At 47.8% G+C, this 9,593-nt stretch overlaps 1 protein-coding gene across 1 annotated transcript; it reads right to left on the bottom strand.

Moving 5' to 3' along the window:
* Nucleotides 1-7,108: 7,108 nt before the first annotated feature.
* On the bottom strand, nucleotides 7,109-8,955 carry LOC125534858 (gelsolin-related protein of 125 kDa-like). The gene has a single exon (XM_048697926.1). It carries the CDS (start codon nucleotides 8,846-8,848, stop codon nucleotides 8,297-8,299), a length of 552 nt encoding a protein of 183 aa, XP_048553883.1. The 5' UTR covers nucleotides 8,849-8,955; the 3' UTR covers nucleotides 7,109-8,296.
* Between the last annotated feature and the right edge of the window lie 638 nt (nucleotides 8,956-9,593).

Raw genomic sequence — 9,593 nt, 5'->3', positions numbered from 1 at the left:
TGTTTAGATATTTATGTGAATGCATCAGCAGCCCATCTTCAGGTCAAGTCTTATCCCTCGGTTTTCTATCCAACATCTTAAAATCGGTCTATCCATTGAGGTAATATGACCGCATTCGGTGCACATATTGACTGGTTGCACTGCATAGTACGTTCTCCATTGAGGTAATATCACTAGCGGTCATAGAACTAGCGTTGGATGTTCGGTTTGGTGCTAAAACTTGTAAAATAAAGATTTGTGATCATCTAACTTGTTTGGTGTAAATATGGTGCTTTCTACTGTATCCAGGCGTACATTCTGCCTGCATGGCATGCTAGCAGTCCACATATCTGTTGCTAGGAGTAAAATTTTCCAGTGAACTGTCTAGATTATTTTAATTACCCAAAAAAGCCTAAGTAAGACCTACTTGTTAGTCAAACAGTACAAGCAAAAAATGATAAATATTGTTTTGAGGGGGGCTGGATTCGAGCCCCCGACTTTCTGATAGCGCGCACACCAGGTAAACCAACAAGCCAACCACATTAATTTAAGGAATAACTAATTTATACAAATCTTCGACTGAAACACCTGGCCTGCCAGTTCGAATGAGCTATGATCAGTGGAGCCATTTTGCGCGTTTGAAATAATTTTTATTTACTCATGTTATAAATATTGTTAATACAAACGAAATAACTTAATTTCAAAACTGTTCATGTATATTATTTTAACAATATTTATATATGTAAAATAATATTTATAAATTATGAAGAATGTTTGCATAATTTAAAATAAATAAATATTTATAAAATTACAATTCCAAAATATTATTTTAATTATACAAACATTTCAATAGTTATATGCATATTTGTATAGTTCAATTTCCATGTAATTTCATATTCATAATTTAAAATTGAAATTGTTGGTATGAATATTCAATTGTGTCTAATATAATACATAGGTTTATATTTAAATGTTTTATTTATTAATCATTGTTTTTATGTATACTATTTTTAACACACAAATATTTGAACATAGTTTTATTACTTACATTTTACTAATTATTTTTTATACAGTACTCAGGCTTATATTGAAACAATTGATTTACTAATCATCTTTTGTATGTATAGATAATAGAGCGTGAAGGGTGTCTTTGATCGTGCCCTCGTGGGTCCGAGACCTAGCGGCTCCCTTATGTTTATGTCAAAACATTTGCTCATCTATGAGCAGTACAGTTTTTGTATAGTATTTTTAATTATAATTTTACAAATATTTGGATTAATTTAAATTATACAAACATTTTTATAATCCCTAAATATTTTTCATTACTTAGATCATAATTTACATACAAATTTCTAAAAAAAATCGAAGGTGCAAAATGGTCTTCGTTGATTCTTATAGCCCATTTGAGCTGGTAGACTCAGGAGCTCCAAATGAAGAGTTATTGAACGTAGTTACCTTCTGATGCAACAAGTGTCTTTTGGCGTGGCGGTTCACCTAAGGCGTGTTTGGTTGGGTGGCATTCGAATCCCTTGCCCTCCTATCATTCCTCAATACTGTTACTGATAAATGAGTCTCGCTTTGACTTTTTTGTGTAATTAAAAAAAATCTAAGGAGTTATTTGATTTTTTTTTACTCCTAACATATGGGCCGCTGTCATGCATGCAGGGTGTACGTCCAGTTACAGTAGAAAGGAACCATATTTACACCAAACAACAAGTTAGATGATCATAAATCCGTATTTTATAAATTTTAATATCAAACGAAACATCGAGCGCAAGTTCTATAACTATCAGTGATATTACCTTTTCTCCATTCATCTCTTCCTTCGAATTCCCAAACGGATGCGGACAAGCCTGGCATGTATATATGAAAAGAAAAGCACGTCCACCAATATCATCATGGCTACATACATGTCTCATTTTTATGGACGTGTTTAGTTGTCTGCATACACCTCGACTAGGCCTGCACGGAAAAAATTCGGTCTGTTTGGTTACTTGTATACACTGTTGGGCCTGCATAGCACGGAACTTAAAGCACTTATGGGCCCGTCTTGCTGAAAACGCTGCGACAGTTTCTCGCGAGCCAGGCTGTAACACCCCGGTGTAATGATGCTACAGTGTTTGGTCATCATTGTCTTCTATCTCTTTCATTATTCTAGTTGAATTCAAATTCAAATTCTAGGTGAATTTCAAAATTGCTCAAACATGAAAACTAAAATGTTCATCATGTGGATAATATTCTTCTGGTAATATTGGTGGTGAACCAACTTTTTCCAATGTGTCTAAATGGCCTAAAATAGCTAAAGCTGAAAGTTAAAAAAAAGATAGAAAAGGGAGAGAGAGAGAGAGAGCAAACTCCTCCCTGGACCAAACCCACCTAGGCCGGCCCACCTAACCCACTCCAGCAGGCCGGCCCACTCCCCCCTATTCCCCCCTGGTCGCCTCCTTCCCCGCACAGTGCTCCACCGACCGAGCGGGGCAGAGCGCGTCCGTCGCCGTCCAACCACCTCGCCGGCCTCGCCGGGAGAGGATAAAGCCCCGACGCCTCGGGCTCCCCTCTCCCCTCCCACTTGCCCTGCCGCCCCCACTCGCGCCAGTCCCTATCCCCCCATCTCGAGCTCTCTCCCTCTCCTCCGAGCGCCATCGCCGCCATTCTCCGTCGTCACCACAGCCACCGGCCACCCCGCGCCTCGCCAGCACGACCACGAGACGCGTCGTCCTCGGCTACACCCTCTGCACCAACCGGAGTGAGAAGGGAGCCACCACCGCGAGCCCGACGACCCCTTCTTCCTCCTACGGCTGTCTTCGTCTCCGGCGCCGATTCACCGCCGTTGGTCCTCCCCGAGCACACTGCCACCTCCCTACGGCTCCCGGTGAGCCACCGCATCTTTCCCCTCTCTTTCCCGAACCTTTCCGCCGTCGTAGCCCCTCCTTCACGTCGAGCCCGAACGCGGTTCCGTGCGAGCTCGTCGCCGGCGTAGCCATGGCGACCATAGGGTCCCGTGCGTGCCACCATCGCGCTCACTGCACCGCGTAGGCCTCGTCTAGCCGCTTGGGTTGCCCGCAAGCGCACCCCAGCCCCGTTCCCGACGACGGCCAAAGTCCGGCATCCGCCTCGCCGCTCGCCGTCGACGTCCCTGACCTCCGCAGCCTCTGCCACCACCCCAGATCGCCTCGCCGTCGTCTTCTCGTTCGAACGAGCCCGGCCGCGCTAAAAACGATGTCCCGTAGCGCCGTTTCCGTCGTGCACCCGTACACGCCCCCGCCTCTGCTCATCGCTGGCGACGATTCCGGCCAAGTCCGGCCGCGCTACCGCCACCACTCGACGCGCGACACCGTCTGCGTTCAAACGCACCTAGCTGGGTGTGAAACGGAGCCCTGTGCTCGTTTTCCGGCCGTCTCCGGCGAAGGGCCGCCGCGGGAGAGGCTCGCCGGAGCTCTCTCCGGCGCTGACCCGATGTGGCTCAATGGGCCCCGCCCCTGGGTCGCTAACCAGTGGGCCCTGATGGCCCAGATGGCACTGACATGCGGGCCCCACTGCGAATTAAACTAATTAAATTGTTTTAATATTTAAAACTAATTAGTTTAGCTAACTAGTCTATGACAGGTGGGGTCCAGTAGCTAATTAACCTAGGTTTGTTAGTTTAATGCACTGTTAGACTAACAGCGGCTGACATGTGGGTCCTACTAGACCCACAGGTCAGGTTTGACCTGGCCAGCCGTCTGTTGACCTGCTGATGTCACTGTGACATCATGCTGACGTCATATATCATTTTTTGTAAATAAAATAAATCCAAAAAATAAGAAAATCTTTAGAAATTCATAGTAATTAAACCGTAGCTCGGATTAAAATGTTTTCTATATGAAAGTTGCTCAGAAAAATCCAACGAATCCAAATACGCGGTCCGTTCATCTGTCACATGCCCCTAGCATGTCAAACATGGACTTTCCCCCTCTTTTCCTCTGTCCAAAATCTGGCTAACGCCGGGAATTCATCCTCGGATGTCTATCCCCTCCGTCTGCAACGTGTAGTACTACGTTAGGGCAACCCTAGCTCTGCCCGTCATCATGTTATGCTTTGTGATGCTATGTTTGCTTTATATTTACTGTTTCTTCCCCCTCTTCTCTCCGGTATACCCCGAGACCGATGCCGCCCCTGTGATCGACTACGTCGACGACGACCCCTCCGTGCCAGAGCAACCAGGTAAGCAAATCCCCCTTAAGCATTCCGATATCGCCTATTTCTTTCCCTCTCATGCTTGCATTAGAACTGCTACTTCTTTCTGTATGACCCTACTCTGATGCATAGCCTGTTGTTGTTACCTGCTTTCATACCGTACCTGCTTATCCTAAACTGCTTAGTATAGGTTGGTTAGAGATCCATCAGTGACCCCACCTTGTCCCAGTTGCCTCGCTTTATGTTCGATGACTCGATCAACGTGATCAACGACCAGGCCCCGACACCGCACATCACCCCCTACTTGTACGACTCTGCAGAGTTACCATTGAGTGCCGAGGGTGGAACCTCTTACATCACTCCTGATGATATCTGTATAGTGTAGCTATACGATCGTGGTCATCGAGGGTGATTTCCTCCTTAACCACAACTGTTACGGCTCTGTCGTGCAACCCCTCAAGTGTGAACCTCGAGGGTGGATCCTCTTACATTCACCTTGATGATAACATCGAGTGGATTCCCCGGGGGTGATTCCTCGGGTTTTCCCCTTGGTGTTAGACACACAGTTACTATGGTTACTATGACTTTGCACTGAGCCATGTTAGTAAAGACGGGTCGGCCCTGAGGGGTACCCGCGCGAGCTTAATAGCGAGTGATGTGGAGTCGGGTTGACCTGGAGGGTGCCCGTGAGATACTTACGAGGCGTGGTCGGGCATTCTTAGCCCTTGCCACAAGTACTCGAGACGGGGCAACGGGGTCACATCTTTCGTGAGTCTCTGCTACGATTTGGATATTTGATCCAAGGGGCCTCTGGCCCGATAGCACTAACCATCACGTGGGCATAGTATGGGCGTTCTACGTCGTATGCATCAGCCGAAACTTAATAGACATCAGCGACTGAGCGGCGCACGCCAGGTTGGACTGGTAAGCACCTACCTTATTGAAGGAGGTAGCTAGGCCTGCTCACCGGCCGCGTACGCAACATGCAGGAGTTCCCGAGGAGATGGCCCATGACCCCTGGGGGCATAGGTTTAGTCCGGCGTGCTGACCTCTCTATTAAGCCTAGGTCAGGTTGCGGCATATTGTTTGGCCGAGGTCGGGCATGACCCAGGAAAGTGTGTCCGGCCGGAGTTAATCGAGCATGGTGGGTAAGTTGGTGCACCCCTACAGGGAAGAAAACATCTATCGATAGCCTGTCCTACAATAACGGACACTTGGAGTTGTATCTCGATCGATACAACTAGAACTGGATACTTGTGCTGAGAACTGGATGGTGATGAGATTCGAAACGTGTTGACACTTGGATAGTATGGCTCTGGGATTGCTTTCTCGCAGGGAGTCGAGAAAGGATCTCTGGCCGAGGTTGATAACATTATTGGTACTTTACTTTATGCTACTCTACTCCCTCCTGTTGCTGCAAGATGGTGGTTTCCAGAAGATGCTAGTCTTCGATAGGCTAGGCTTTCCCCTTCCCTTCTGGCATTCTACAGTTTAGTCCACAGATACAACCCATTTCCTTTGATACAGATGCATACTTAGTTTAGATCTGATGTAAGTCTTGCGAGTACTTTGGATGAGTACTCACGGCTGCTTTGCTACCTCTTTTCCCCCATACCCGATTGTTGCGACCAGATGACGGATCCCAGGAGCCAGACGACGCCACTAATGACTACTACTACCCGAAGGATGCCTACTATTACGTGAAGACCGCAGACGACTAGGAGTAGTTAGGAGGCTCCCAGGCAGGAGGCCTTGCCTTTTCGATCGTTGTTGCTTTTGTGCTAGCTTTCTTAAGGCAAACTTGTCTAACTTATGTCTATACTCAGATATTATTGCTTTCGCTGACTCTTGTGTTTTCGAGCTTATGTATTCGAGCCCTCGAGGGCCCTGGCTTGTAATATAAAGCTTGTATTATTTTAATTTATGTCTATAGTTGTGTTGTGATATCTTCCCGTGAGTCCTTGATCTTGATCCTACACATTTGCGTATATGATTAGTGTACGATCAAAGTGAGGGCGTCACACAGGCCGAGCCGAGCGCAAGCGAGTGGGCCTGCAAGAGTGAAGACGGGAGGGATGCGAGGTGATTACCTGAGGTCTTCTTCAACCTCCAGTAAGCTCCTATCTAATCTTCTCTCTCTGATCTACATAACGGTGCTTTGGTTCGAGGTAAGCTCTACACAAAAAAGATGCACTTTGATGCTACAGTTCCATTCAGGCGATCGGTTCGTAGTTTCATCGGCCGTAAATTCTTAATTTCGTCTTTCCGTTTGGAACTATTCTGGATGAATTTTGTCAGATTCATCACGCACGATCGATCGTTTGTAATTTTCTTTGACCAGCAGCCTAATCTCATAGTTCCTCACAACACTCGTGTTGTAAATTTTTGATTTCGACGATCGTAGCTTCATCTCTTCTTGAGCAGCAGTGTACTGCACTGACGCCGTCATGTCGAGCTCTTCTGTCCTTTGCTCAAAGCCCTTCTATTTGTCCCTCTCGACGCCGACGCCCTTCCCCTTGATCTCCTTGCCCGCGTCCTACTACACTAGAGCCGTTTCCGGCGTCGCTCATGTCGGCCTACTCTCCGTTGTCCTCCTACTGCACTGACGCTGCAATGGCACGCACACTGCAGTTCGTTGCGCCGCCGACGGGGTCGATCATCTTGGCCTCCTCTCTCTCGTCCCACTACACTGGAGTCGTTTCCGACGTTGATCATCTCGGCCTCCTCTCTCGTCCTACGGAACGGACGATACCATGGCACGAGCACTGCATTCTCCTCCTCTGTCCACTGTCTTTGCACGAGCACCGCAACTAGTTCGCCGACGGTGTCGTTCGCCGTGCCGCTGACGGGGTCGCTCGCCCACGACTCCATGCTCGTCATGTCGGACAGGGCGCCACGGCCACTATCCACCGCAGTCACCATGGTTCGACGCACACTGCATTTCTTCTCCCCCTTCCTCTGCTAGCTCTTAACCCTGTGTGCTAAGTGCAAGTGCTAGCTCTTAATCATACCCCATGCAGGCAACCAAACAAACTGTCAAAGTTGATCCCCTAATGCACGCAACCAAACAACTCGCAGATGTCGCATATGAGACTTTTTTCAGAGCCAGACTGGGTTGAGATGTGTATGCAATGCAGGTATTGTTCACTACTGCAACCAAACACGCCCTATGTGTCCACGCATGCCTGCTTGCAACGTCCGTGCCTTCCCGCCTTCACTCGGTTAGTTCGCCGTCGATTTGCTTGGGGCAATAGAAGCAGATGCGCTATTCTACAACGACGACGACGACGGCTCCAGCACGGGGGGCGCATTATCCTTTACCTTCTGTTCGTCAATGGGGTTGGCCTCCATGTGATTTTGTGGTGCTCTGCCCGGCCGATTCTCCCGCAAATAACACACATGCTTACACCTTCTTACTGTCTCCACGAAAGAAATTTTTAATGCATTAAAGCAGAGATCCGGAAACACAAATGGTAAATATCATGTCACGTTGAGTACTAGAGATATTTCGAAACAATTAATATATGACACTGAATTTTTCATTGCACCACAAATGAAGGCGAAGAAACTTGTTTTATTTAAGTAGTATAATATAGACGGCATAGAAACAAAGAGAGAATCCATAAGGCTGGACTAGCTCAATGAAAGTTCTCTGTTGGAACTGCATCCAACTTATTTCTACGGAAGCCTTTATAGAAAAAATCTAGGTTCCAGAATAAAAATCTATAAAACTCCTTTTGGGTCAAAAATTGGCCCTGCGAGTTCGGATGGACGAACAACCATTCTCATTCCCAAGTTGTTCTCACTCCATATGGCACAATGTGAATTTATATAGGCCAAAATAAACTTAAGGGGTTTGTGAAGTCGGACAACTACAAGTGGAAAAGATAAAATTATGTCTAAGAAAAAAAATTAGAGGGGATAAAACCCGTTCCAAAAAAGAAACTGAAAGTTGCAACATCTTGGTTGTTTGAGGCTTTCTAAAGTGTATTCCACCGAGGTGACCTTTGAGTTACAAAAATCACAAATATCAAACGACTAGAGAAACAAAAAATACATTCACTTGTTGCACAAGTGTCGTTAACTTATTTCGCAAAAAAAAGTATCGTTAACTTAGTGTAAAAAAAGTCGTTAACTTTGCTTAAATCACGATTTGTATAGATGCTAAATTCAAATTAGTGCGAGACGTACCACGATCGTTTGTGGAAGCAGGAGACGTCTCTTCCTCCTTGGTCTCCTCGGGTTTGGTCTCCTCCTTGATGAGTGCTACTACTGCTTCCTTCGCCTCATCGACCTTAGCCTCCTCCACCACCGGCGCCTCATCGGCCATGTTGGATTTCGGCAGCCCGCCCTCCTCCTTCAAAGGAGGTTGCGCCGCCTCGTCCACCGTGGCAGAAACTTCGTCACCGGTGACATCCTTCTTGGCCGCCACCGCCTCCTCCTCATCCTCGACGACGGCGACGGGCTTCTCGTCCGACGCCACCTCGACGACGTCGGCCTTGGTCTCGCCGGCCGACGGCTCCTTGGCGACGTCCTTGACGGCGACGGAGGTGTCGTCGGACGAGGAGGGGGAGGGCGCGTGGGAGGAGCGGTGGCTGGCGGACATGGTGGACTTCCTCCGGAAGAGCTTGCCGGCGCCGTTGGCGGCGGTGTTGCCGGTGGCCACGTCCTCTTTGGAGCCACCGCAACCCATGGCGCCCGGCGCTGGCGACGCCGACGGCGGAGGGAGGAGGTGAGGAGAGAAAGCAGCAAAGAGGGAGCAGAGGAACCGTCGGGCGGTCGAGCTCCAGGGAAGGGTCAGTGGAGCTGTGGAGGCGAGGAGAAGCCGCGGCGGCAGGGCCGGTTTTATATCGCCCTCCGCCCCCACGACCTTCTACGTGCGTGCGTGGCTGCTGCGTTTCATGCACGGGAAAGAAAAGTCAAGCCCGGAGCACGAAGGGGCACGACAGGTTCAGGAGGCCATGATGTCCATGATAGACTGTCCCTCTGCCCAAAAGAAATTAGCAATACGATCATCTTTCTCATCTACTTGAATGGCATAAAAAAATGTTGGATTCTCTTTCTGCTTATTTTTCAAGTATTCTAGAAATGTTTGTGAATCATTTGATTCTAAGTACTTTTTGCGCTCACGACCAATCTCGTTATTGCAGTCCATCTTTGCGAATGGCACTTTGTCTGGTCCTCCGTAAAACGCTACCATGAAGTCATACACCTGGGATGACTTCATTCCGGCTTCCCGTATCTGGCCAATTAGATGTCTGTCTGCTTCTATAACACGTCATTGGAACCTCAGTTTGTGCACCTTATTGGGACTAGCAAGATAATGATTATGATCGGTTACAACCTTTTGCACCGTCCAAATCCCTTCTCTGCTAACACTGAACTGAATACGGGCATTGCAATCCGTCCTTGTAGTGTCCTTCGACGACTCGGTTTCT

Source organism: Triticum urartu, chromosome 1, assembly GCF_003073215.2.
Source record: "Triticum urartu cultivar G1812 chromosome 1, Tu2.1, whole genome shotgun sequence".
In the NCBI taxonomy this organism is placed as follows: Eukaryota; Viridiplantae; Streptophyta; class Magnoliopsida; order Poales; family Poaceae; genus Triticum; species Triticum urartu.
The sequence above is the reverse complement of the archived record's forward strand: the minus strand, read 5'-3'. Positions and strand labels throughout refer to the sequence as shown.

Excerpts from the sequence above, each read along its gene's own strand:
- LOC125534858 (XM_048697926.1), bottom strand. The coding sequence starts at position 8,848 with ATGGGTTGCGGTGGCTCCAAAGAGGACGTGGCCACCGGCAACACCGCC.